Genomic DNA, 27,731 nt, shown 5'->3' on the forward strand with positions numbered 1-27,731 from the left:
CCACTTACCAAGTCAGGTGCCCCCTGCATTACCCCCACCCTCCAGTAAGCCAGGGCAGCACCCCAGGTTAGGGCTTTGCTCCTTCCTGACCAGCTAGCTGGCCTGGCCTGGGGGCCTCAGTTGCCCTGTGTCCTTTACCATCCCTGCAGAAGCAAATGGCTCCCCCGGAGATGGTCGGAGCTTTCAGTACTAAGGTTCATGGGACTAAATGTAGGTGACACATAGGTATCATCGTCATGATTCTCTCCTGAATCCTGTTCACTCCAGAGTGCTCAGTTAAGTCAATCAACCTAACATTCAGCTGGGCAGGTGGGGACACGGCTGCACCCTGCTGGCAACCAGCTCGGCCACCGGCTGGCACCTTCCAGCAGGGGCCCCTCTGTCTGCCTCTGCCTGCTGCCACTGAGGACTTCAGAGGCCAGTACTCCCCAGCCAGGTGGGAGAGGAGCTCGAGCAGATTTTCTCTTGATGGCTTCCTCCCTCCTCAGAAGCCTGGAGGTGCCTGGCCTGTGTGTGCCCAGCTGTCTTTGCAAGCAAGGCCTGGCCCAAGCTAAGGCGCACCCTGCAGTGAGCCAGGGACGGCCTTGTTCCCAGGGGACTCTGGCCGCCTGTCCAGGGCAGCCGCACCCTGCTGTCTGCCGCCCACCCACCCAGCCCTTGGCCGCCTCTGGGAACCTTGGCGGGTCTGGTTCCAGGCCCTCAAAGCCTCAACCACTACCTGACCCTGCTCCCAAGAGCGCTGCCTAGTCCGGAAAGGCTGCAGGTACCCCTTCCCGCCCAGCAGCGCAGTGGGATGGAGAGGGGCGCCCACAGCCCTCAGGCCGAGAGCCGACCAGCCCGCAGACCCACAGCCTAAGTGCGTTTGCGGATCCGCCCCCTTTTAGAAAAAGAGGGGGGGCTTCCAGGTGGGGCTAGTGGTAAAGAATCCACTTGCCAATGCGAGAGGCCGGTTCGATCCCTCGGTCGGGAAGATCCCCTGGAGAAGAGGGTGGCTACCCAATCCAGTCTTCTTACTTGGGAAATCCCACCGACAGAGGAACCTGGCGGGCCACAGTCTATGGGGTCGCAAAGAGTCGGACATGACTGAAGCGACTTAGCCCACCCCAGAAAAAGGGGACTGGGGTCTGGGTAGGGAGGGCCACTGGGCACGGGAGGAGGAAGCTGGGCGGGCTTCAGGCTGCTGTCCTTCCCCTGTGGATGGTTCTCGAGGCTGAACCCATAATCCTGCCGCTACAACAGGGTGCCTGGTCGGCGGTGCCCAGGACCCCGCGACCGCGCCCAGCTCAGAGTGAGGGCTTTCGGCTGCGGAGCTCCCTGCGCAGGGGCCGCTGTGCCTGGCTAGGGGGTCGCGATAACAGGCGTGGGGTCTCCGCCGCGGGCTGGGGGCTCTCCGTTCGCGGCGATGGGGGCTCTCCCGCCAGGTGCGGGGGGGGCTTCTCGCCATCCCGGCCAGCCCCACTCGCAAGGCAGGACCACCGCGCGCCCCGCCGCCCCCGCGGGCGCTCCGAGGCCCCCCGGGGACTGAGTTCCGGTCACTCCCGCCCACTCGGGCCGGCGAGGGCGCAGGAGGCGGGAGCGGAGCCCGTGACGCAGCCGAGCGGCTCCGGGATGCGCCGCATAAATAGCGGCGGCGGCGGCTCCCGGCGCGGACACGTCGAGGGAGCCCGGCCGCCCTGCGCTTCCCGCCTCCGCGTCCCGAGGCCGCGCCATGCGGTGAGCGTCCCGGCCCTGCCCCACCCGACTCGACGGACGCGCGGCCCCGCCGACACAGGACCTGCAGACACCCCAGCACCCGCAGACATCCCCCGACCCTCCGGGCCCGCTCAAGGTACCGCGCCCCCGAGCTCACCCCACTTTTTCTCCTCGCTCCCCTCTCCAGAGTGCCGCCTGCCGGTGGACCCTCCCCGGGGCCGGCGCGGCGCCTCCGCCCCTGGCCGGGCTCTCTCCTAGGCCCCCTGGCTCCTGGCTGCTCCTCCCGCACCCGCAGGGGTTGGGGTGGGGGTCCGGAGCCCCAGGCCGACGTGCGCCCTGGGGAGGGAGGCCGGTCTCCCCGCGCCGCCGCCCACCGCCCCTTCCCTTGCAGATGCCCAGAGGCTCCGTCCTCCTGCTCGCCTCCCTGCTCCTCGCTGCGGCCCTTTCAGCCACCCTGGGCCTCGGGTCACCGGTAAGCGCAGGGCGGGGGCAAACGCCCCCCAAGTCGAGTCTCCTTCTCGACAAAGGGGGGGACCGCATCAGAACCAGACTGGGGGTGGGGGTGGGGGTGAGGTGAGTGCCTTGTGCCAGGAACAGAGCCATCGATTCTGCCTCGGGGTGGGAGGGGGTGTGGGGGCTTCGGAAGACTGGGGCGGGCGGCGCCGGGAGGGGCCGAGTCCTCAAAGCAGATGGGTGGCGGGCTCGGATCCTCCAGGGCCACTAAATAGGGACCCTGCGAACCGGGGGGAGGGGGGGGGGGGCGGTAGCGCCTCAGACCGGTGAGGGGTGAACCCCATTTGGTTAAGTTCAGTAGAGCGTCAGTTACCCCGTTTGCCATCTGGTTTTAGCGACACGTGTCTTCAGCATCATTTAAAGCCAGTGGGTGCACTCTGAGTCTGTGGTCTGCAACTCTAAAGGGATTCTTGGACAAGGCAGGCATTGCTGTTCTCCTGTCGAGGGTAGCTTACTGGGGTGCAAGTGTGGAATGTCTTGCAGTTTCCCAAAGTACATGCATTATTCTGATTCCTGTATCCTGCCTGGAAAGTCTGGGTGAATTTCACTTAATGTCTTTCTGATTTCATTTAAAGCTCTTGCTTTAACAGTTTGCCTCTCTCAGCTTATTCTGTGAGAGTCGAGTCTTTGTCATTGAAGCCGTGTGGCTATTTGAAGTAGATGCTGACTTCACAGGCTGCCATGGTGGGTTATATGAGCAGAAGCTGCCGCTGGGGGCTTCTTTGAGCCATCGTGGCCTGTACCAGGCAGGATGCTTGCCCTCTGACCCCTGCCCTCCCGTTTAAGGTGAAGGAGAAGAGAGGCTGGACCCTGAACAGCGCCGGCTACCTTCTCGGACCACGTGAGTGAAACCGGGCCGGCATCTCGGGCAAACCTGCTCTGGTCGGGCTGGCTGCGGCGCTGGTGCTGACCCTGCTCTTCCTGAAACGTGGGGATCGCCGGTCATTGCTCCGAGCCCTTGATTTTCCACTGCAAGTCAGATAAAGGGGCACAGGGGAGTTTTCCCTGAGACTTCGAGGCAGGGTGGGTTTTTCTGTAGGTTTAACTGAAGGGACTGACCCAGGCCCTTCCGAGGCCTCGTCTTCCTCTGGGATTCCCAGCCTCAGCCCCTGTTCAGGCCTCCCCGGGTGAGCGTCTCGGAAGGTAGACACTCCTTGGGGCCCTGTCTCGGGTCCCTCTGTCTCTCCCTGAATGCTCCCGTCCATTTCTTGACCTGAAGAGGCCAAAACATGCTCGTGCCAAGACTGAGTGTCGATGGTTCTCTTTCTGCTCCGAATCTTCTCCTGGAGCCGTCATGCAGGGTGACTGACCCCTGGGGTCTTATCTTTGATGTGACATCGTCTGCACTTGGTGTGAGTAATTTAACTCCGTTCAGGATGCAGAACTCCAGTGAGTGTAGACTAGTGGGGGCCTTCAGAGAGTCCCAGTTCGACCGCTGCGTTTACGGGCAAGCACACGGACCCCGGGGCTCAGTGACTGGCTCAGTGCCGTGGAATTCCTCCGTGGGCGCAGGAAGCGGCAGAGGTGGGAAGTGGCTCGCCTCCAGGCGCTAAAGGGGACGCTGTGGACCCCAGGCTGCATGCCGCCCACCCCCACTCTGCTTCCTGCACGTCCTCTGTCCGCAGTGACCCCTTCAGGTTTTGACCTCAAGGAGGGGTGAGGGGAAACCTTTCACTTCCCATCTCACCCTGCCCCTACTTTCAAACTTGCAGGCATGGTTTCACTGGGGACAGCCATCAGCCTTGAAGAAACTCCTCCTCTGTTTATTTCCTGTTTTCCCACAGGAAAGGAGGCGAACAGCAAATAGCTCTTGTCCCAATCCCTCCAGAGTCACTGGGAAGAGCCATCCTCCTTTAAACGATCCTGGGAAGCTGCTTTTAGTTTTTAACCCCCAAGTTTAAGTACAGACTCTTCTTCCACTTCACATGGTTGTTTCTCTGATCTGCAGGGTCCCTGAGAGCCAGGCTTTGAGAAACGCAGAGACAGAAATGAAAACAAGGCGGGCCACAGGCAGGGTCCCCTGGGCATCTCTGGTCTCAGAACAAAAGCAGCAGCCAGTCCTCAGGGGTCTGGGCACTGTGGGTGGAGTGGCCTTGCCTGCCGGACACTGACTCACGAGTTTTCCTGAGCCCTCTGCAGCCCGGAGTCCCTTCCTCCCAAGAGAGCACCTCATCTCTGGTGCTTCTGGCCCCATAGAAAGGAGGAGCCCGTGTTGAAAATGTGTTTATCAAGGGCATCTGGGACTCCCTGGGTTGTCCGGTGCTTAGGACTCCATGCCTTCACTGTCGGTTCCCCGGGTTTGGTCCCTGGCTGAGGAGCTAACATCCCACAAGCCGAGCAGCGCAGCCAAAAAGTCCTGAGTCAGAAAACAAGCTGTTTTTCACCATCAAGTTGGATCAGCAGAAGCTGTCCATCTAGACCAGCTCTTTGTCAGAATCCCTTACAACTTCGCGCTGTGCTCCTGGCTTCTGTCGTCAGCATGAGAATGTGCTTGCTGCCGAGGCCGGTCTGAGCCTGGAGGCACCCAGTGGCCTCCTGAACCGCCGGGGGCTTGTCATCCCTCCACACTGCAGGCCAAGGACTCCGGGGGAAGATGCATTAGTTCGCGCTTGCCCAGGCTTGGAGGCGACCTGGTGCATCAGGCCCGGCAGCCAGAAACCGTGTCCCAGGTCTCCTTTACCCCGAAGGGCCCCAGGTCAGGCCCTTCCCTTCACTGCAGGCTGCTTGGCGCAGAGTTTGCATTCTTTCTTTCCAGTTCTTTTTATTTTACTTTTTCTTTTTGGCCACACTCTGCAGTTTATGAGACGTGAGTTCCCCGACCAGGGATTGAACCCGGGCTTTCAGCAGTGAAACCGCAAAGTCTACCAGGGAACTCCGTCCAAGACTTTCTTAGGGGATCTCTCTGCTTGCAACCTCAATTCCCGCTTTTCACTCCAGCCAACATGCATGCATGTGCACACACACACGTGTAGACACATGCACACACATAGGCACTCACGTGTACACACACACGTGCACGCACTCCACCTCCCTCCTTCCTTCTCGCCCCCTCCTCCTCCTCCTCCTCCTCTCTGACCCTGTCTCTCTCTCCCTGGCTCCAGACCATCTCCCTCACAGCAGGCAGTGGTCTTAGAGAGAGAAAATCTGCTTTCATCAGAAGGGCAAATCCTGTGGCTCCGCCTGCCCCTGTTTTCAGGGACATAGGACCCCAGGCCCTGTCCTCTGCCTGGGAGGCACCCAGTTCAAACGCCAGCCCCCCTGGGGCGCCGTTGGCACACCCGCGCTGACCAGGCCTGGAGCCAGTGCCCTCCACTAGGCGCATGCTGGCCCCGTCTGGACCAGCGGCTCCCCTCCGGCTCTGCGGGCCCCAGCCCCTGGATGGGAGCAGCGCCCTGGCTCTGGCTCTCTCCTCTGGTTCCGTGGAGAGCGGCCCTCCCTCTTCCACGGTGCCCCTGCTGTGCTTGGTTTGTACACTGTGGTTGTGTTGCGTGTCGGCAGTAAGCAGCCGCGTGTCCTGTCACGGCAACCACACTCAGGTGCTTTCCTCCCTGGTTTGCCGACAGATGCCGTCGACAACCACAGGTCATTTCACGACAAGCATGGCCTCGCCGGCAAGCGGGAACTCGAGCCTGAAGACGAAGCCCGGCCAGGTGAGGGGACTTTAATCCCAGGGCACGGCAGGGCCGTGGGGGTATTGGTCTCCTGCCCGCCCGATCCACAACCGAGCCTGAGCTGGGCCCCACAAGATCTGTCAGCTGCCAGAACGAGGCGCCCCAAACCTGAGAGTAAGATCCTGGGGCGGCCAGGGGGTCTCAGGGCCTGCCCTGAGCTGAAACAGGCTCTGGGAGGGAGGGAGGGGCGTCCCGGTGGTGCCTCCAGGTGCCCAGGTCTAGGACGGGCACCCCGGTTGTCAACCCTGCCCCCTCTGGTTTCTAGGAAGCTTTGACAGACCGCTGGCGGATAACAACGTTGTGCGCACGATAATAGAGTTTCTGACTTTCCTGCATCTCAAAGGTACGTAAAGTACCCCAAGGGGAAACCCCACCTCTTGGAAGCCTGTGGAGAAAAGATTCCATGGACTTCTCCTGGGGAGGAGCCGGGTCCACCTCACACCTAGTCACGCTGGTGGGAGCAGTGACAAGGCCGGGGCTTGGTTCATTTGCGCTGTGGACCCAGACTCCTGGACGTGGGGCCGCAGTCACTACACACAGCCAGGCTCTCCGCAGACCACCTGGAGCCCAGGGTCCTGGTTGCATTTTCACCGTGGGCAGTCTCCTGGGGGGCAGGCTGCGTTTGACCCCCATAGCCCTGTGGCCTGGGATCTAGGCTCTTCCATGGACACTGCAGACGAGGGGGCCTCCCCATGGCCCATCCGACCTCAGCATTTCTGTGCTTGTGACTGCCGCTCTTGCCCCAGTGACCGTCTGGCCTTAATCAAACCCGCCCTGTGGAAGGGGCCCTGAGAGGTCACCGCCGGGGGAGGTGGCCTGGGGACATAGCAGGGCTCCAAGTGACAGTCTGGCCTTAATCCAATCAAACCCGCCCTGTGGAAGGGGCTCTGAGAGGTCACCACCGGGACCTCCAAGGGTGGCACCAGGGTTGTCCCCGTTTTGTCTAGTTGGAAGAGTGAGGATGGTTTCTGGGTTCTGTCTTGATCCACTTGCTCTCAGGCTCCACTGCTTTTAGGGGGGCTTAGCGGGGGAGGAGTTTTGGGGGGCGATTCGAGCTTGCAGCTTTCCCTCAGAACCATCCACGGGCAGCGGCACTGTGGGAGAAGGACTGGGAGACCTCAGAACCAAGAGCCCAGTGGAGCCTCTGGGGAGACCTCTGTGGAGAAAACTGGTGACTCTCCCAGCAAGGGCAGATGGACCCTTATGGGTTTATTTGCTCTGTTTGGAATGTTGCCACATGGAACTTCTTTCCTTAGGGGACATTGATTTTTATTACCTAAATGCATGCCCAGTGTGGGGGTTAACTGTGGCACGTGCCTGATGCCGGGCTTGATGCGGGGGGATCTGAGTGTGGCCCTTCCCCTTGCAGACGCCGGGGTCCTGGAGCACCTGCCCAGTCTCCCCACAGCAGAGTCCGCAGGAGACGCCGAGCGGTCCTGAGCGGGCTCCCGCGCGCATCGGGCTCCCCGTGTCACGCGCAGTCGTGCCCCACGAGGGTGCCCGTCACATGGCAACCGCCCCATCCCTGCTGCCCTGATGCTGTGTCCTTGCCATTTCAGGTTCTTTCCCTTTGGTCATAAGTTTGAGTGGCAAAATTAAAAAAAAAAAACAGCAATGGCTTGTGATTATCATTTCCTTCCAGGTGTCTGGCTTGTCACTAGTGCCACCAATGTGTTTTTAAAGGATGATGCTTGTTTATAATCATGGGTGTTAGATAAAACTTTTACCTTCAAATTCCACCATCTAGAGTATCTCTGAAACACCTTCTGTTGTCACTCATGTTTAGGGAACAAAGTTGTCTTAACATGAAGCTGAGTCAAAGATAATTATGAAGGCAAGTTTGTTTCTGAGACAGACAAAACCACAAACAGAACCCTGCCCTCCTGCGGCTGACATGGGGAGATGGGAACGGCCACAGCAGCCCCGAGCCTGAGGGGGAGGAGTGGCGTGGAGGCGGGCGTGAGGGTTGGGGAGTGCAGGGTGGCGAGGGGCGGCAGTGCCGGGCCGCGCGAGGTGGGGACCGACTGGGCAGCGCGAGTCACGCGGTGGGTCAGGAGGCCACCGTCCGAAGCACGGCAGCCTTTCTTTGGATCAGGAGGTGTGCTAGGCTGATGCTGAGTTAAGGACAGCACGTGGGGACTGAGAGTAGAAGTCTTGGTCCCCCTACTGAAGACCCAAGAAGGAAACAGGCGACGCTGCGAAGCCAGACAGTCGTCCTCAGGAGCCCGAGCGGCCTGAGGAGGCAGTGGGGCGGTCTTCCCGCCATCTCTGCCCCAGCAGCGCCTCTCGGCCCTGGGGGCCCAGGTGGCCCGCACACCCCTGAGCCAGTCCGGGTGCCCACCGTGTTCCCATGCTCCCCAGGTGACTGCAGCACGCGGCCAAGTGTGGCGCTGACTGCCCGCTCCCAGGAAGAAGTAGACACGGCTTAGTTCTCCGAGGCCTAGCCCAGCCCGGCCTCCTCTCCCTTGCGACTCACAGGGCCTCTCCCTCCTGCCCCCAGCCACTCGGCCTGGCACTTGCCACGCACACGCCCGCGTGGGCCATCGCAGCTCAGGGTGCAGGCACACAGCCCGCAGGTCCCACAGGCGCCAGGCCGTCCTTCACCTCCTGCCCTCACCGTCCTCAGGCTCCTCTTCTGAGCTGCTCTAATTCCCCCAGGCTCGCGGGGGCCCCAGCACCCCCAGAAGCCCTGTCAGAGCTTGGGGGCCAGGCCCCTGCCCAGAGTGCTCAGGAGGACCAGGTGCACAGAGTCTGAACTCCCCACAAGTGCCCGGCAGCAGCAGCTGGCGGGGGCCGCACATACCTCATTCACGCTCCCCCCACACCCACCTGCAGTCTGCCTGCCCTGCCTCTGGCCTTGGCCCCTTCCATCCACACCAGGCGCCACCCAGGCTGCTCTGCTAGCCTCCCTGTGCCCTGAGCCCCAGATCCTGCCAACTGCAGCCCCTGGCCCAGTCTCTCTCACTTGAAACCTCTGCACACCTCCCTACCAGTGCCTGGTAAACTCCTACACATCCCACACGGTCCCGCTCGGTGGTGGCCTTCTCCAGAACACCTTCCTGTTCATTCTCCCTGAGCAAGGCTGTGTGCAGGCCCAGCGAGTGTGGCGCCGTCCCAGCCTGTCAGAGTTCTGTCTGCGGCTGTCTCTCCTCACCACGCTGAACTCCCTCAGGAAACCACCCTTGCCGGAGAAACAGAGGTGAGCCGGGGCCAGGCCCTGGCTTCCAGCATCGCACCTGACGGGCAGGAGAGCATCTCAGGGGGCTCGGTGCGGGCGCAGCCATGTGGGCTCCAGGCCGAGCTCTGCAATCTCACCCCCTCTGCCCACGTGGTGTAAATGGAGTGGGAGAGATGGTGGCGGCGAGGGGCGGGGGGCGGGGGGCGGGGGGCGGGGGGCGGCGTGCTGCCATCTGGTGGTCACAAGTGATGGACTCGGTGGCCCTCCTCAGAGGAAGGCTGTAGGGGAGACGCTTTACTTCCCGGGGAGAACGTGGCTGCAGCTGGCCATGGCCATGCCGGGTCAATCAGTTGCCAATTGTGGCCAGTATTTCCAAGGAGAAGAGTTCACCAGACCCCAGGGGAGGTGGAGAACTCACAGACAGGCCTGGGAGCCACCCAGGGGACCGGCTGAGAGGTGGAAGAGGAGAGCGCAGGGAAATTCTCCGCGAGGCTGTCTGTCCCGTGAGGAGCAGTCATGAAAGCTGAGGGCTGCGATCAAGGCCAAGACCAGGTGCCTCCCCCGCCATCTGCGCAGAGACACGCTGCTGCTCGGGCGCACTTGGGGCGGGGCGAGGCGGCGAGAGGGAGACCAGGCCGAGGAAGGGCGAGGAAGTCTGCCTCCCTGGGGAGCTTCAGGAGGGAGGAGAAAGGGGAGGAGAAGGTGATGCCTGAGAGGAGGGGAGAGGTACTGGGAGGCTAAGGAAGGCCTCGGGAAGGGCGGTGAAGTCTCAGGAAGATGACAAGCATCACAGCTCCTGACCGTTCTGACATACAGCTCGACTTTTGTTTTTAATACGTTGCAAAAGAGAGCTACTAGTGGTTCATTTTAAAGTCTGGATTCTACCCTCTTTTATCCATGGTAACAACAAAGAAGGCTCTAGAAAGCAGAAAGCTTGACCACCTCTGATCTAAGCTTAAAATGTGATGTTTGCTGATTTGCAGGCTTGAAAGGAGGTGTCTTTTCTCTCGTTCCCGTCAGTACAGTGAAAAGCCCTGGACATTATGCATAAAACGAACACCAGGAGACTCAAAGTCAGGAGGAAGGCAGGGCAGCAGGGAAATCAGGGCCCAGGGACGACACAGTGTGGGGACTGGGTCCTTTCTTGTCTCCTCAGCAGAGGGAAGAGGTCTACTATCTCTGAAGTGATACACAGACAACACGATACCCATCAAGAAAGAGCGTGAAAAGAACAAGGACTGGGAGAAAATATTTGGAAACCACATAGCCCACCAAGGACTGTTTTCTAAAACATATAAAGGACTCTCAAAGCTCAACAAAAATCCAGTTAAAATGAGCACAATACATGAACAGACGCTTCACTGAACAGCTTACAGAGATGGAAAAAAAGCACCAGAAGAGATGTTCAGCATAATTAATGTTTAGGGGGCTGCACATTAAAAGCACAACCAATTACTAAACACCCATTGGAACAGCTGAAGAGACAGTCACAGCACCAACTGCTGGTAAGGAGGCAGAGAAGGTGGATGACTCACACTGCTGCTGAAAATGTAATGTGATTCAGCTGCTCTGGAAGAGAGCTGATCACATCTTTAAAAATCAAACATGCCACAACCATCCAACCCAGCCACTGCACTCCCAAGCATTTACCCCAGACAAATGAAGACTTACCTTTACACAAGAACCCACACACAAATATTCATAGTAGTTTATTCATAACAACTCAGCTGCCCTCCAACGGGCTATTCTCTTGTCACCCACACCTACTACCGACCGTGAATAGGAACTGAGTATTAAGACTCACAACACCCTGGTGATCTCCAGAGAACTCCTCTGAGTCACACACTGCACAACGCTGTCTATTTAACATTTCTGAAGCGACTAAGGTACAGGTGTGGGCAATAGACTAGTGGCTGCCAGGGTTTGGGAGGGGAGGGGAAAAGGCAGGAGGGGTTGTGAATACGAGAAAGTGACTGGAGGGAGCCTTGAGGCGGCAGAATGCTGCATCTCGACTGTGTCAATGTCACCGTCCTGGCTGTGATACTGTGCTAAAGGTTTGCGAGATCTCACCTCTGCTGCTGCTGCTAAGTCGCTTCAGTCATGTCCGACTCTGTGCGACCCCATAGACGGCACCCCACCAGGCTCCCCCGTCCCTGGGATTCTCCAGGCAAGAACCCTGGAGTGGGTTGCCATTGCCTTCTCTGTGTTACCACTAGGGAAAACTAGATAACGGGTACATTTCTCTCTGTATTATTTCTTACAATTGTATATAGATCACAATTATCTTAAAATGAAATGTTTAAATTTTTAAGAAGCTACTAAAATATATTTTGGGGCCTTGTTATGTTCACTGGTGAATTCTACTAAATATTTAAGGGAAAAATTATTCCAATTCTTTACTATCCCTTCTGGGACACAGAAGCTGAGGGAAAACTTCCCAACTCATTCTAACTCATCCTATGAGTGCAATATTACCCTAAAAAAGAAACATACACACACAAACACCACATGAAAACTACAGACCAATATCTCTGATGAACATAAATGCCAAAATCCTCAACAAAGTGTTGCAAGTCAAATCCAACTGAGTATAAAAAAATTATACACTACAACTAAGTGGGATTTCACCTATGTATGTAAGTCTGGTCCAACAATCCAAAGTCAATTAATGTAAGATTTTCCTGGTGGTACAGTGGATAGGAATCCACTTGCCAGTTCAGGGGACCTAGGTTCACTCCCTGTTCCAGGATGATCCTACATGCTGAGGAGCAATGGAGCCCAGACGTCCCCACTACTGGGCCTGCGCTCTAGAGCCTGAGAGCCGGAACTGCTGAGGCGCGAGCACCCGAGAGGCCACGCTCTGGCCTCAAGAGAAGCTACTGCAGTGAGAACCTGAGCACCGTCAGGAAGAGCAGCTCCTGCTTGCCACGACTAGAGAAAGCCCGAGAGTAGCAATGAACGGCCAATTAGCCAAAAAAAAGAAAAATTTAAATGCAATCCATCACATAAATAGGCTAAAGAAGAAAAACCCCAGGATCTTATCAGTAGATGCAGAAAAGGCATGTGACAAAATCCAATACCTGTAGATGATTAAAAAACAATAAGCCTTTGGTAATCAATGAATCGATAAAGAATATCTACAACTTGGTTAAGAATATCTAACAAAAACCCTACATGCGTGCGTCTAAGTCGCTTCAGTCATTTCCGACTCTTTGCAACCCTATGGACTGTAGCCTGCCAGGCTCCTCAGGCAAGAAAACTGGACTGGATTGCCATGACCTCCTCCAAGGATCAAACCTGCGTCTCTTAAGTCTCCTGCACTGGCAGGCTGGTTCTTTACCACATTATACTTAACAGTGAGAAACTAGAAACTTTCCCACTAAGATAAGGAGCAAGACAAAGATGTCCCCTCTCATTACTACCTTTCAACACCGTACTGGAAGTTCCAGCTAATGTGAAAAGAAGAGGAAATCAAAAATATACAGGTTGAGAAGGAAGAAATAAAACTTCCTTTGTTCAAAGATGACACAACAGACTATGTTAAAAATCAGTCCCCAGACTCCTCGGACAGAAAGACAATTACAGCAAGGTTTCAGGATACAAGGTTAATATACAGAAGTCAATCTCTTTCCCGTATAGCACTATGAACAAGCGGAGTTTGAAATTAAAAACACAATGCCGTTTCTGTTAGCACTCCCCAGATAAAATCCTTAGGTATAAATCTAACAAAACATGTACAAGATCTATATGAGGAACTGCCATGGTGGTCCAGTGGATGAGAATCCTCCTTGCAACACAAGTGACACTGATTCTGTCTCTAGCCCCGGAAGATCCCACACATGGTTCAGATCAGTCCCGTCACTCAGTCGTGTCCGACTCTGCGACCCCATGGACTGCAGCACACCAGGCCTCCCTGTCCATCACCAACTCCCAGAGTTTACTCAAACTCATGTCCATCGAGTTGGTGATCACCAAATGGTTGGTGATCCAACCATTTCACCCTCTGTCGTCCCCTTCTCCTCCCGCCCTCAATCTTTCCCAGCATCAGGGTCTTTTCCAATGAGTCAGTTCTTCGCATCAGGTGGCCAAAGTATTGGAGTTTCAGCTTCAGCATCAGTCCTTCCAATGAATATTCAGGACTGATTTCCTTTAGGATGGACTGGTTGGATCTCCTTGCAGTCCAAGGGATTCTCAAGAGTCATCTCCTACACCACAGTGCAAAAGCATCAATTCTATGGTGCTCAGCTTTGTTTATAGTCCAACTTTCACATCCATACATGACTACTGGAAACACCATAGCTTTGACTAAATGGACCTTTGTTGGCAAAGTAATGTCTCTGCTTTTGAATATGCTGTCTAGGTTGGTCATAACTTTTCTTCCAAGGAGCAAGACTCTTTTAATTTCATGTCTGCAGTCACCATATGCAGTGATTTTGGAGCACCCCCAAAATAAAGTCTGACACTGTTTCCATTGTTTCCCCATCTATTTCCCATGAAGTGATGGGACCAGATGCCATGGTCTTCGTTTTCTGAATGTTGAGCTTTAAGCCAACTTTTTCACTCTCCTCTTTCACTTTCATCAAGAGACTCTTCAGTTCTCTTTTTCTGCCATAAGGGTGGTATCATCTGCGTATCTGAGGTTATTGATATTTCTCCCGGCAATCTTGATTCCAGCTTGTGCTTCTTCCAGCCCAGTGTTTCTCATGATGTACTCTGCATATAAGTTAAATAAGCAGGGTGATAATATACAGCCTTGATGTACTCCTTTCCCAATCTGGAACCAGTCTGTTGTTCCATGTCCAGTTCTAACTGTTGCTTCTTGAACTGCATATAGATTTCTCAGGAGGCAGGTCAAGTGGTCTGGTATCCCCATCTCTTGAAGAAGTTCCCACAGTTTGTTGTGATCCACACGGTCAAAGGCTTTAGCGTAGTCAGTAAAGCAGAAGCGGAGCAACTAAGTGCCTGTGGCACAGCAACTGAGCCTGTGCTCTAGAGCCCGGAGCAGCAACTATCGAGGTGAGAGGGCCCTGGAGTCCATGCTCTGAAGCAAGACAAGCCACTCCAGTGAGAAGCCCACACAGCATCCCTGAGGAGCAGCTGTGCTCCCCACAGTCAGAGAAGAGCCTGCTCAGCAAGGAAGACCAGCAAGGCCAAGTGCACAACAGTCAGATAAACATTTTAAAACATCAAAGAACTAAATAGATATTCCGTGTTCATGGAGAGAAAGACTCAGTATTTCCAAGATGTCAGTTCTTCTCAACTTGATCTCTAGAATCAACACAATGCCAATAAAAATCTCAGCAGGTTATTTCGTGGATGTCAAAAAACTGATTCTAAAGTGATGTGAAGAGGCAAAAGACCTAGAATGGCCAACGTGATATTGAAGGAGAAGAACAAAGTTTGAGGACGGACAGCACCCGAACTTAAGACCTACCATAAAGCCATAGCAATCAAGACAGTGTGATATTTGTGGAAAAATTAACAAACAGATCAATGGAACAGAATAGAGAGACAGAAACTTACCCACATGAATAGAGTCAACTGACAGGGAATTCCCTTGTGGTCCAGTGGTTGGGACTTGGTGCTTTCCCTGGTCGGGGGACTAAGGTCCCACAAGCTGTGTCCTATGGCCAAAAGACAAACAAGGAAACAAAAAAGGAAAAAAAAGAAAAACTATATATAGTCAGCTGTTCTGTGGCAAAGGAGCAAAGGCCATACAATAAAGAAAAGGTGGTCTTTTCAGCAAATGGTGCCAGAACAACCGGACATCCACATGCAGAAAAATGAATCTAGATCCAGACCATATATTCTTCACAAATTTTAACTCAAAGTGGAGCACAGACATGAGTGTAATGCGAAATGCAGGACTAGATGAAGCTCAAGCTGGAATCCAGATTGCCGGGAGAAATGTCAGTAACCTCAGACATGCAGATGACACCACCCTAATGGCAGAAAGCAAAGAGGAACTAAAGCAAGGAGCCTCTTGATGAAGATGAAAGAGGAGACTGAAGAAGCTGGCTTAAAACTCAACATTCAAAAAACTAAGATCATGGCATCCAGTCCCATCACTTCATGGCAAATAGATGGGGAAACAATGGAAACAGTGATTTACTTTATTTTCTTGGGCTCCAAAATCACTGTGGACAGTGACTACAACCATGAAATTATAAGACACTTGCTCCTTGGAAGAAAAGCTATGACAAACCTAGGCAGTGTATTAAAAAAAGAGAGACATCACTTTGTCGACAAAGGTTCGTATTAGTCAAAGCTTTGGTTTTCCAGTAGTCATGTACAGATGTGAGAGTTGAACCATAAAGAAGGCTGAGCGCCAAAGAACTGATGCTTTTGAATAGTGGTGCTGAAGAAGACTCCTGAGAGTCCCTTGGACTGCAAGGAGATCAAACCAGTCAGTTGTAAAGGAAATTAATCCTGAATATTCATTGGAAGTACTGATGTTGAAGCTGAAGCTCCAATACTTGGGCCACCTGATGCGAAGAGCTGACTCATTAGAAAAGACCCTGATGCTGGGAAAGATTGAGGGCAGCAGGAGAAGGAGTAACAAAGGATGAGATGGTTGGATGCATCATCAACTCAGCGGACATGAGTTTGACCAAACTCAGGGAGATAGTGAAGGACAGGGAAGCCTGGCTTGCTGCAGTCCACAGGGTCGCCAACTAGTCAGACACAACTAAGTGACTGAACGACAGCAAATCCCCCCTCTGGTTCCCCGTCAGAGCTAGGCTGCTCCAAACGCAGCTCCACAAATCTCAACCTGCTCCTCGACTTCTCACTGACGTGCCCGGTGACCAGATCTTAGGACCCCACTTCTTTAAGTGGTGTGTGCGAGCTTTTTAAACATTCTCCAAGGGGCCAACACTCTTAATGAACACAGAACATAACAAATACATGTTCAGTTATTAAGTTAATTGCAATAATGGAAGACATTTGAAATTTTTATTCCTCTTTGCTTTTACAATAGAACCAATAGTCAACTTAATAACTTAACTTTCCTGCTGACTTCTGCAAATTAGTTATTTTAACCATATTTTACAAACAATAGAAATATTATAACAGTAATTATGGAGAAGTTAATTGGATAATAGAGCTTTTCCACAATTTAAATGGAAACATATAAGAAACTAGATAATTTCAGCCCCACAACTCAAAATGCTACTGATCAAACCAACCCCACTGTCTGCATTTCATGGTGACCCTAGAGAAGACTAGTAATTTTTGAGACTCCAGGGAAATACTTACACTCAGAAATTCTCCAAGGTATTTAGTAGTTCTCTACAGATTTTACATTGTATCTTAGCAGCCTATCTGGGGAATTTATTTCTAAACAATTTAGGGGAAAAATCATTATGGCTTTTCATAATGAGGAGGAAAATTCCCTGGAGAGGGTAAAGTCAATAGGAAAGGACTTGTATTTCTCTCCAGGGCCTGCTTCCACCCTCCATTACTCAATGGTAGTGCAGACCATTCTCCCAGGATTACAGGAACCCATGCTGTCTCCTTGGGTCCAGACAACAGTAGGGTCATGCACTTCCTCAAAACTGGGGGAGGATTTTAGTCGCCAAATCCCTTGGAGACTCTGAGTAGGAGAGAAACTTTGTTCTTAATGATGAAGCTATTGGTACAGACCCAGCCTCATGCTCCTTAAAACAGTCTTTCTAAACCAGAGATTCCCTTCAGAATACAAAACCTACATGTGTGTGTGTCACCATGCTGTACTCTACTCAATTTTCAGCCCTTTGGATTTAAACTCAATATGGAGAATCTGCGACAAGCATCTCCCGAACTCCTCTAGGACCATTTGCTCCGCCAGGCACTCGGAGCGGAGCTCCTTCTCTGCCTCTTCGCCCTGGGCCAGCAGGCAGGCGCACGTGGCTTCCACCACCTCCCAGGAGATGCACGAGGTCGACCGCCTGTCAGAGTAAACCAGTTGAAGGCCAAGTTCAGTCACTCCACTGTTTTAAATACCTTTCACAGTCCAGGGGACACGCTTGTTATAGCACTTCAAAGAAAGCCACTGGTAAAATCTAATGTTGTTTTCTTAATACTGGAAATTATATGCCCTGTGACCATATATAGGACTGCTTTTAGAAGAAGAATGCAGAGGCCAGATGAGTCTATCATCTCCTAGACATCCTTTTCCCTGAAGATTCTACATCTTCTCAAACTTAGATCCACAGAGGAGCCCGGAGACCTGGGCTGCAGCATCGAGCCTGCCGGCTGGGCAGGGGTTGCAGCAGCAGGAGTATTAGCTCCGACAGGCTGTGGTCTGGGCTCCATGCACAGGTCTGTCTGCCTGAGGAAAGCGGCCACAGCACAGCGGGCTCTGAGGAGTCGCCTCCTGGGGGGCGCACTGTCAGCTTGCCTCCCAACACCCCCTGGATCCCTGAAGTGGTTCTGAAAGTCAGCTGAACCACGTCATACAGGACCAGTCACCTCCTCACTGGGCTCCAGGGGCAACTGTGACTTAGCTAGCTAGTTGCCCAAGTCATGCTCAAAATGAGAAAATTTAGCAAAACTATAGATCATGAAAATACAAACATTTGGATTGGTTTAAATCTGTCAAGGCAATACACGATGACTTCTGTTGCAGATGAATGAACAGGGCTGGCCTCAGGTCGAGAGTCTTAACATTTTGAGACTGGACTCCCGAGTATGGAGTCCCTGTCACATTCCATCAGACACTCAGCATCACCATGTCAGGCAATAATGTTTCCACATGTAATTTCACAGAAGATGCAGCCATGTTTCAGTAAATTTTTACCAGTAAAGGCCTCTGCAGGTCACAGTGATGAGCATTTCTGATATCTCTAACCAACAAAGCATGAATTTGTCTTTTCTACATGCTATCAATTAATTAATGACATCTGGTAGTTTATCATGACATGACCCATCCCATCAAACTCAAGGAAATTTTTTTAAACAGGTGAATCTAGTCCGATATCTGATAAAATTATTACTCAACCTTTGAGACTTCCTAGGAGTATAATAATTACAAATATTTTTGTAATTATTACAAAATATTTTTAAAATGGCCTCAAAATAATTACATGGGATGACATCCCACTAAAGTGGACGCCATAAGCCCTTTAGTGAGGCGCGCAACACACACTGAGAGCGCTTCTCCGCAGCCACTTCTGTGGTGAAGAGCGGTTCAGGCACGTGCGGTCTAGAGACCAGGCCTTTGCCGCCTGAGTCCCTGGAGGCCCTCTGCTCTTGTACAAAACAGGGGTAACTCAGACAGCGAGGACCAAAAGGTTGAGCTAGGAGGACAAAGAGAACTGAGGGGTTTGGGCAGCGGGGGCGCCTCTGGGGTGACACAGTGCAGGATTGAGGGCTGGTCAAGACAGAGGAGCTGGAGGCTCCCTTCCCCATCCCTCATCTCCTGCCCTCCCGCAGACCAAAATGCTTTCTTTCCAGCATGGAAACTATTTTAACTCTCCTCTGACATTTTCTCTTGGCCGTGAGGTGAGGCTTACAGGATCTTAGTTTCCCCGACCAGGGACTGAACCCACGCCTCCTGCAGTGGAAGCGCTTAATCCTAAGCCTTGTTTCACCAGGAAGTCACAACGCCTCTCTCAAGTTAACCTTGAATTCCCTTATTAGGAGGCTGAGTTCAGAGTACCTACCTATCTTTTCTGAATTTTGGCAGTCCTGAAAACTTCGTTGGTGACAAATGATGGCTGCCTTCAAAACCCCCAGTTTCCATGTAGTTTGGCATGTTCATTAGTGTTTTCCGTTCTGGGCTTTCTTCATAATTTTTGCAACCAATGCATTTGCAAATAGAAGAACACATAATTTTGGCCTGGTAACATAAAATGCTTTAATAAAATTAGGTTGCCCTACAATTCATCAAAAACTGACAAAAACTATTTGGACCTTAAATAATGTTTTATATTTGTGTGTGCATACATGTAGTAATCACAATATTCATACCAGAAAAAAAAGGGGAGGGGAGAAGTGAAGATGGATGAGTGACGTGATATAAAGAGAAAGGCACATTTCCATCCACATTGCTGCCACCAGGGGTTGGGGGGGGGGGGCGCTCCTGAAGGCAGGTGGGTGGGTGTGGGCATGAGCCCTGAGCAGAGCTGGGTCTCTCCCTCGCCCAGGGGGCACACAGTGAAGACTCCACCTGATCCTTGTTCTAAAGCCTTGCTCTGGCCGATTCTAGAACTCCAGCCGCCCAGCCACCCTTCTTCATCACTGAGAGTATGGGTAAAACATGAAACCTACCCGAGGCCAGGCCTGTGGTGGGCGTTCTAGGGGAGGGCCTTCTTTCTTCCTTGTGGGGGGGACATTGTTTCTTGTTACATGGTCGTGTGACACTCAGGGCCGGGGGCCAACCCCTTGTGCCAGCTGGACCTGGGGGCAGTGGGAAGACTAGCTCGTTTCTGGCCTTCTCACGGTTTCAGCCCCTGGGGGTTCCCCTCAGGGAAACTCAGACCTGCGTCTAAAGGGGTGTGCTTTCGTCTGCACCTCTGGGAGTTTCTAGTCTGCTGCAATACCAGGCGCTGCAGGCCCTCTGCCCAGCTGGGGAAAGCGGCTGGCACACTGCCCTGGGGCAGCAGCGGGGGCGCGGAGAAGAGCAGATGCACTGAGAGGAGGTTTGAGAGCAGCCCCACCGGGTGAGGCCACTGCCTTCCTGTACCTCCAGCTCTGCAGTGTTTTTGACTCTACTTTCAAAATGTGAGCTAGGGGATTGCTAGGTCTGCTGGATCTCCAGAATCAGGAAGACTTTACTGAAGCCTGACCTTCTATGACAACCTTCTAAAAATAAAGTTCACAGGAACATCCCCGAGAGACCTCAAGCAAATCAGAGTCTTTGCAGGAGGGGCTTCTCGGCTGCTTCACTGACAGGGCCTGAGGGTTCCCTTCCTCCCTCTTTCTTCCTTTCCCTTCAACACAAAGAAAGACAGAGAGAGACAGAAAAGGGAGGTGAGTGAGGGAGAAAAGCAGTCCCTCTACTGCCTCCAAATCTCTTGAGGAAGAAAACAAAGCTCTGTCTGAGAACTGGTCAGCATCTCCCCAGCAGCAAAGGCAACTGTGCATTCTGGTCCCTGTCCACTCGGAAGTTGCCCCCTCAAAGCACCCAGGGGAAGGCTCGTCTGGGGACAAGGCTGTCCTCGCTGCCCCTCCCAGAGCCTCTCTGCTCTGCTCAGCTGGGCAGAAGCCCACCTCAGGGAGCCAACAGATTGCTGGCCCCCGAGGGTGGCTCCAGCATCAGATCAGCAGCCGTAGAGCGGGCAAGGCTGTGGCACTGGGCACCCTCCCGGGACACTCAGGGCGAGCTCAGCGGGGATGACATGCTCCCAAAGGAGCCCTTGCTTCATGAAGTGAAATCTACATTTGAGACCTTAAGGTAGATTGATGAGTGCTCTAGAAGCCCTGGAAGGAAGAAAATTAAATTCTTAATTAAATTTTTAACCACAGAGTTACTTAGGCCATTTACCTGGCTTTAAAAATAACGCTTGGCAATTGTTGACTGACCTCATAGCACTCACAGTAGTTCTTAAGGCAGCCCGACCTCTTGCAATTACACCCTTTGTTATGGCGAGGCTTCACATCACCCAGTTTTCCTTTCCCAATTTTTGGTTGGAAAGCTTCTGGATTTCTATCAAGACATGCCTAAGACAGAAAATGCAAAACTCCATCAAGATATATTTTATTACTTAAAACAATGCTTAGTGCCAGGTATCTGGCTTGCCATAACTGGGTCTAGCTGTAACTTCAGAAGCGGCCACAACGAGCAGCGGGCCTCTACCCACGTCCTGTTCCATTCACTCGAATACCTAAAGGTGGAATAGTGGACGGTAAAGATGCACAGAAAATCACTGTGTCCACGTGAACACAGCTCATTCCCGGCGCCTGTGTGCACCGTTTCCTGAGATGTTAATAGTTGGGATCAGGGCATTCTGCTACCCCACATTTATTAAACGTGCACCGTGTTCCAGGCGTCTTTCTGTGCGACGTACACATTCTCTCACTGAAGCCTCACACAACCCTGTGGAGCAAACACCACCCCTCCTCTTGGTGTCTGATGGGTGAAGAAACTGAGGCGCCGAGGGGTCAGAAGATTGTGGCCCAAGGATGGCATCCGGTGTCTCTGAGTTCACGGCCAGCCCCAGGTCTCAATCACCTCTCTAACAAGACGGCACTGTGCTCTTTATTAAGCTGGGTTGGGGCAATATGGACATCACAGTGGCAGCCCCACGCTTCCTCTCCCCTCACCATGAGTGGGGGGATCCGTCTGACACCAGAGCCTGGCTCTGCAGAAGGGCCTTTGCAGGGAGGATCCTTTGGTGTGTGTTCTACTTTTTAGTGAAGCAGAAGGGATGGTGGAATACGATGAATTTGGGCATTTGTGACCCCTGTGTGACCCCCACCCAGGCCAGGTCAGAGGACAGTCCAGCTTCCCACCCGAGGTCCCTCATGTCTTCCTCGCATCAACACACCTGCAGTGGGAACCCAGCTTCTGCCTTGGGCTGCTTTAATTTGCTGTTCTGGAACTTCAGCTAAGCGGAACCATTCAGCATGTACTCTTTGTTCATCTGACCCCTTTCATCAGTGCAGTGTCTGTGAGGCTCTCTGGGCTGTAGCACAGAGCTGGAGGTCTTCCTTTTCCACTGACATGTGTAACCCATCACCATATACTGCAGACCTATGCAGTCCAGCACAGAGAGGCACCCAGCTTGTTTCCACTTTGGGGCTATTATGAACACAGCTGCTGTGAACATATTTGTACAGGCCCCTGGTGGACATGTACACTCATTTCTAGAGCTTGTATTTTCAGGAATGAAACTGCCGGGTCACAGCACACACAGAGGTTTAGCGTTAGTAGCTGTTGCCAAACAATTTTCCAAAGTGCTTGCACCCATTTACATTGCTACCAGCTTTCCATGATTTTTAAATAAAACTTGTTATACTTTTAATTGCAGATAGTGTTCTTTACCCCTAAAGAAAATACAACTGTGTTGAACTTCAGATGAATCACTATTTTTTCTGTCCTGTGGATCTGCCAGTATCAAAACTGATTTTCAGTTGATTTATCTATTGCTGCTGCTACTGCTAAGTCACTTCAGTCATGTCCGACTCTTAGCGACCCCATGGACTGTAGCCCACCAGGCTCCTCCATCCATGGGATTTTCCAGGCAAGAGTACTGGAGTGGGGTGCCATTGCCTTCTCCATGATTTATCTATAAATCGAGGCAAATTAAATTGTTTTAGAAAAAACCAGACTAACCATGGCACAGTGTGAGAGCCTCGAGTCCAGGTTTCCTCTGGGAAGTGAGAGGCCGCCAAGGCATGGCCTGGGCAGGTGGGCTGTGCTCCCCTCTCCGGTGGTCTTTCGTGACCGGGGGTGCGGAGGGGTGGCGGTTAACCTCTCTCCTGCATTTAGTCTTTAGCAGGTGGCCTGAGGGGCTCTCCAAGGTGCTGTTCACCTCTAGATTCTCTCTTTCGCCCCAAAGCCAAGAAGAATAAAAATCAGCCCAAACTAACAATGGCTGAGGCTTTCATCAAAGTTTCTTCACACAGTGAACCATCTACGCCTTTTCAAACTATACTCTTTGAACTTAGGCTTATCTGCTACAGGACACAATCTAAATTTCTAAACCCCAAATCAAGACAAAATGGATATCTGCATGTCCTTAAACCGGAACTTCTGGGACCCTGCTGCCCCTCTAAGCCTCCTGATACCGGTTGGAGAATGAAGGTCTTTCTCTGGCTGCACTCTCACAGCATGACCAGTGCCCACACCTTCGTGAATAGAATCCCATTTAACGTATATTCTCCAACACTTTCGGGTTTCCCCAGTATTGAAATTAGAAACCTGTAGAGATTGTTTTGTGAGTATTCCTGGAACTTTTAAATGCATTTTTTAATCAGAGTCTAATTGCTTTACAATGTGGTGTTAGTTTCTGCTGCACAACAGTGAGCCAGCTATATGCATACATATATCCCCTCCCTCCTGGGCCTGCCTCCCATCCCACTCCCCGTCCCACCCTTCTAGGTCATCACGGAACACGAAGCTGAGCTCCTTGTGCTACAGAGCAAGTTCCCTCTAGCTATGTGTGTTACACAGGGTAGTGTGTATATGTTGACCCTGATCTCTCAGTTTGCCCCACCCTCCCCTTCCACACTCCCCGTGCCCGCATGTCCGTTCCCCACGACTGCATCTCTATTCTGGCCCTGAAAATGGGTTCATCTGTACCATTTTTCTAGATTCAGCATATATGTGTCAACATGAGTGCATTTAAAGGAAATTTTTACCTTAATGGCCTTAAACCGTTCGATTTCATGACGTAAATTGTTGCAACAATTATTACAATTGCAGTTGTTGCAAAAGTCCCCGCTAGCAAAGCAGTCACAGTACCTGTGGATGAAACAACACAGCGGGTCAAAGGCACCCAGCGAGGCGATGAAAACAGGTGTGCATATACCTATAGGGAGAGGGCTGGCCGGCACGCTGGGTCAGACACGACATTCAGTTACCTGATTCTCCTCTTTCTGTGAAAATAGATCCACTGGGATGATGTTCTCCAGTGACCAACACAGGAGAGAGAGACTCGTGAAAATCATGGGTTTCGTAACATGGCAGTTGGCAGAGCAAACAATATTGCAGCCAATGTCCACAGGCATCCATTACCTCCTTCCCCTAATGCCCACTGCCCTTGTTCCAGGAGAGCTGTAAGCTGGGGAGCACACAGCCATTTCCCCATCAACCATTCCAACCCAGCCACCACCACTGAATGCCAGTTCACTTCTCAGCCAGACCTTGCCTATGAGAAAAACCTAGGGGACCTAGAGGTGGACCCAGGCTTTGTCGCACTTTCATTTCATGTCAGCATGTGGAGGAGGGAGACACGACTGGGGCAGAAACACAGGTGAGTGCTGTCACACGTGATAACACAGGTCTACCACGTGCTCAGAATCCACAGAATGGCAGGCTGAGTAGACCTGTCTGAGCATCCACCTCCCCCCCCGAGGTCCTGGAGTCAGACAGGCAGTACCCTGTGGCTCAAGTGGCCAGCACCTTCTCTGCTGTTTCATCCTTGAAGAACTCTCAGTGTTGATGACCATGAAACCGCTCCACATGCTCCTGGAGGAGCTTCCTCTCGTGCCGCGTGACTGAGACATTTATAGGCCTGAGGTTTTTCAGTATGAAGAGGGACAAGACACTTTCTTCAACTCATGTAAGAATTCAGCATCTGAACAAAGACTCCTAACAACCTACCTGTAATCTGCACCCCTGAGAGGCTTTGGAAGGCTCATTAACCACCCCACGGCTTCAGCTTGTGACTAGAGAGGACCCATAGTGTTCTCTTCCTGAGCACAGTTCATGGAAAAGAGCTTCGTATGTAGATTTAATATCAGCTTTGCTACTAGTTTCTTATGTTACCTGATCCAAGTTATTTATTTCAACATCTAGAGCCAGGACATGAGAATTCTGCCACTTGACTGCCTGGTCTCACAGAGTTGCTGAGGGAAGGCCTGAAGCCCTGGTGTGCTTCCTTCGACAGAGTGCTGCATGAAGGCAGGAGGGCCTCTGAGTCTGGCTATATGGTGGACTAGATGCTTGCAGAAACCTTCCTGTTATAGAATTCCTAAGTATAGTTATTTTAACATTTATTATTTTAATATTTTAAATAATGTGTCAAAATTCATGCCAAACAAAGAGGAGAGTAAAGGAGATTGTCGGGTGTGAAAAGATAAGAAACTATCAGCCCAGAGGGGTGAGTTCTGTAGCTGCCAAGTGTTGTCCTGGGCCCTTTGCTGGTCCCTAGTGGCCCAGAGCTTGGGTTCAAATTGGCCACTCCTGCAGGAGACAGCATCTGGGCTACAGAAGGTGGGAGTCGGATCAAAAGACCCCTTATTAAGTGTGAGTCCTTGAAAGGTAACCTTCCCTCAAATCTACCTCATGGAGATTTCAGAGCACAGGGACCAGAAAGAAGATCCCAGAAGGTTCTAGAAAGAATAATACAGGTTTCATACAAAGGGTGAGAAAAAATTTCATAACAACACCAGAAACTAGAAGAAAATGCAGCAAAGCCTTCCAAATCCTAAAGGAAAACTTAATTAGTTGAAGTTGAAAACCCTACCATCCATCCAAAGTGATCATCTTAGTGTGAGGCCAGCCATGATGCTTTCAGACAAGCACAGTCTGAAAACGCTCTCTTCCATCACTCTTGCTTGGGAAGCTGCTGGAGGACATGCTGCCTGAAAACAATGCAGTCAATCAAGAATGAGGAAGATAATGTTGTTCAGGAGCCGGGGGTCAGACATGAGGAAGAAGCAAAGGAAGCCCTGGGACCGATGCTGGAAGGAGGGTCCATAAGGAGAACTGTACCTAGGGCTGAGAACCAGCCCCTCAGGAGCAGGACCTTGACAGCTACAGGAAAGGCTTCCTCCAGACCAAGTCACTGAACAGCTAGTGTGTTCGCATGTGTTGAGAAAGCAGTTAGACAAGCAGAGGAGAGTTAAGGGTTAAGTTAGTGTTAGATACATTTAAAAACTAATATTAACGTGAGGGAGAAGAGAAAGAAATTGAGGGAGAACATTAATCAAGCCTCAGATGTGTTTTCATAGTCATAAAAACACTACTGATCTAACAAAGTACATCTGATGTCTGGGAACAGGCCATGTGCATGTTGGGAGGGGGTTAGGTGTGAGTAGGAAGAGGAAACAGCTAAATCCACGTCTTTCATGGAACAAAAACAAGAGATCATGCCGAAACTGAAAAGCCATAAGCAGCAATACAGGCATGTTATTTAGATTTATGGAGGCAAATACTAAATGATTTGGTTAAGGGGCTGAAAGCATCTGGAGATCAGAAAATAAGGAACAATTATCAGGAACTACATTTTTTGTCATAAACCTTGTATAATTATTAGACTTTTCTTTTTTTTACTGAGCCACGCAGCTTTCAGGATCTTAGTTCCCTGCTGCTGCTGCTGCTGCTGCTGCTGCTGAGTTGCTTCAGTTGTGTCCGACTCTGTGCGACCCCATAGACAGCAGCCCACCAGGCTCCCCCGTCCCTGGGATTCTCCAAGCAAGAACACTGGAGTGGGTTGCCATTTCCTTCTCCAATGCATGAAAGTGAAAAGTGAAAGTGAAGTTGCTCAGTCTTGTCTGACTCTTAGCGACCCCATGGACTGACCAGGACTCAAACCCATGCCCTCGGCAGTGCAAATGCTGCATCCTAACCACTGGACAGTCAGGGAATTCCCTATTTGGCTCTTTAAACTATGTACATATGACCTGGATAAAAGCAACAATTAAAAGTCAGAAAGGATAAACTGAAAGATAAAGAGTTAGATCCAGATTCAGCATAAAATGACAAAGAAGTTAGAAATACGGGAGAGATGAAGTGAAATGGTCCCTAGTTAGGGGGTAACACGTGTCTGATAAGCATTACAGGGCAGAAAAGAGAAACAGAGGAGAATTGTACTTGGAGTGAGGATACCTGTGCTTTCCAGTTGTGGGTCCTCAGATTTCAGAAAACTAATGACCCTCAAAAAAACAAATAAAAAGAAAAATCAAAGATAAAAAGAAAATTGTAAAACTCCAGAGAGAAAAGACATTACCTAGACTGACCACTGGCTTTGTGTTAGAAATAATGGAAAACAGTAGAACAATATTTTTATAGCATGGAGGGGAGAAACTGACAATCTAGAATTTTATACCTAGTCAAGCTATGTTTAGTGACTGAGATCCAAGCTGGGCACATTTCTTCTCTCGCTCTACACACTTTGCTGGGTGATTTTATTTATTGACTACTTTTTAAAACTTTGGGCTTCCCTGGTAGCTCAGTTGGTAAAGAATCTGCCTGCTATGCAGGAGACCCCAGTTCGATTCCTGGTCCAGGAAGATCCCCTGGAGGAGGGATAGGCTACCCACTCCAGTATTCTTGGGCTTCCCTGGTGGCTCAGCTCGTAAAGAATCACCTGCAATGTGGGAGACCTGGGTTCAATCCCTGGCTTGGGAAGATCCCCTGGAGAAGGGAACAGCTACCCACTCCTGGCCCGGAGAATAGGCCTGCAAAGAGCTGGACATGACTGAGCGACTTTCACTTTCTTTTTAAAAAACTTTATGTAGAAGATTTGTAAATCTGTGTCACCAAAGTCTCATTTTCTTCTTTCCCAAACATCATGAAAGGGTTTCCTCACTTGCTGCTCATCCTTCCTCATCCCCATTCATTCTTTAACCTACTACTCTCGGACCATCTTCTGCCTCCCTCTAACTCTCAAAGGGGGCCAACAGCCTCCTTAAATGGAAAGTGCAAGGGCCCCTGCACTGCGTCCGCCTCACAGCAGCGTGTGACGCATCAGGCTCCAGAACCACTCCCTGCTGCCTGTCAGACATTCCCACCTCCAGCTTAGGGTGTCCGCACCTCAGGTTTCGACCTTCACCTTCAGCCTTCACCCTGCTTTTGCTGCAGTCTCTCTGCATTTGTGGTGTCATCACCCACCCAGTGACATGACCCCGAGTCATTTCTGATGACTGCCTTTCTCTCTTTTCTCATATCCAAGAGGTTACCAAGTCTTCTGACTCTGGCTCAGAAATGTCTTTGCTAATTGTATTCTTGATACAAGAAAATAACATTTGTTTAGCTTTTTAGAATATAAATAAAAAGAATAAATTAAAATAATTCAGAATCCTGC

At 51.6% G+C, this 27,731-nt stretch overlaps 2 protein-coding genes across 2 annotated transcripts in view; one reads left to right on the plus strand and one right to left on the minus strand.

Annotated features, from left to right (window-relative positions):
* Positions 1 to 1,658: 1,658 nt before the first annotated feature.
* On the plus strand, positions 1,659 to 7,500 carry GAL (galanin and GMAP prepropeptide). Its single transcript, XM_052662195.1, has 6 exons — positions 1,659 to 1,828; positions 2,084 to 2,164; positions 2,992 to 3,046; positions 5,769 to 5,855; positions 6,142 to 6,219; positions 7,246 to 7,500. The coding sequence occupies exons 2-6, from the start codon at positions 2,084 to 2,086 to the stop codon at positions 7,314 to 7,316; spliced, it is 372 nt and encodes a 123-aa protein (XP_052518155.1). The 5' UTR covers positions 1,659 to 1,828; the 3' UTR covers positions 7,317 to 7,500.
* A 9,289-nt stretch (positions 7,501 to 16,789) lies between these two features.
* TESMIN (testis expressed metallothionein like protein) overlaps positions 16,790 to 27,731 on the minus strand; it is a 39,496-nt gene continuing 28,554 nt past the window's right edge. Inside the window, exons 6-9 of the mRNA XM_052662521.1 lie at positions 23,341 to 23,443; positions 20,560 to 20,697; positions 18,699 to 18,874; positions 16,790 to 16,982 (exon numbers count right to left, since the gene is read on the minus strand). Coding sequence (XP_052518481.1) covers positions 16,790 to 16,982; positions 18,699 to 18,874; positions 20,560 to 20,697; positions 23,341 to 23,443 — 610 coding nt within the window. The remainder of the gene's footprint in view (positions 16,983 to 18,698; positions 18,875 to 20,559; positions 20,698 to 23,340; positions 23,444 to 27,731) is intronic.

This window comes from Budorcas taxicolor, chromosome 25, assembly GCF_023091745.1.
Source record: "Budorcas taxicolor isolate Tak-1 chromosome 25, Takin1.1, whole genome shotgun sequence".
In the NCBI taxonomy this organism is placed as follows: domain Eukaryota; kingdom Metazoa; phylum Chordata; class Mammalia; order Artiodactyla; family Bovidae; genus Budorcas; species Budorcas taxicolor.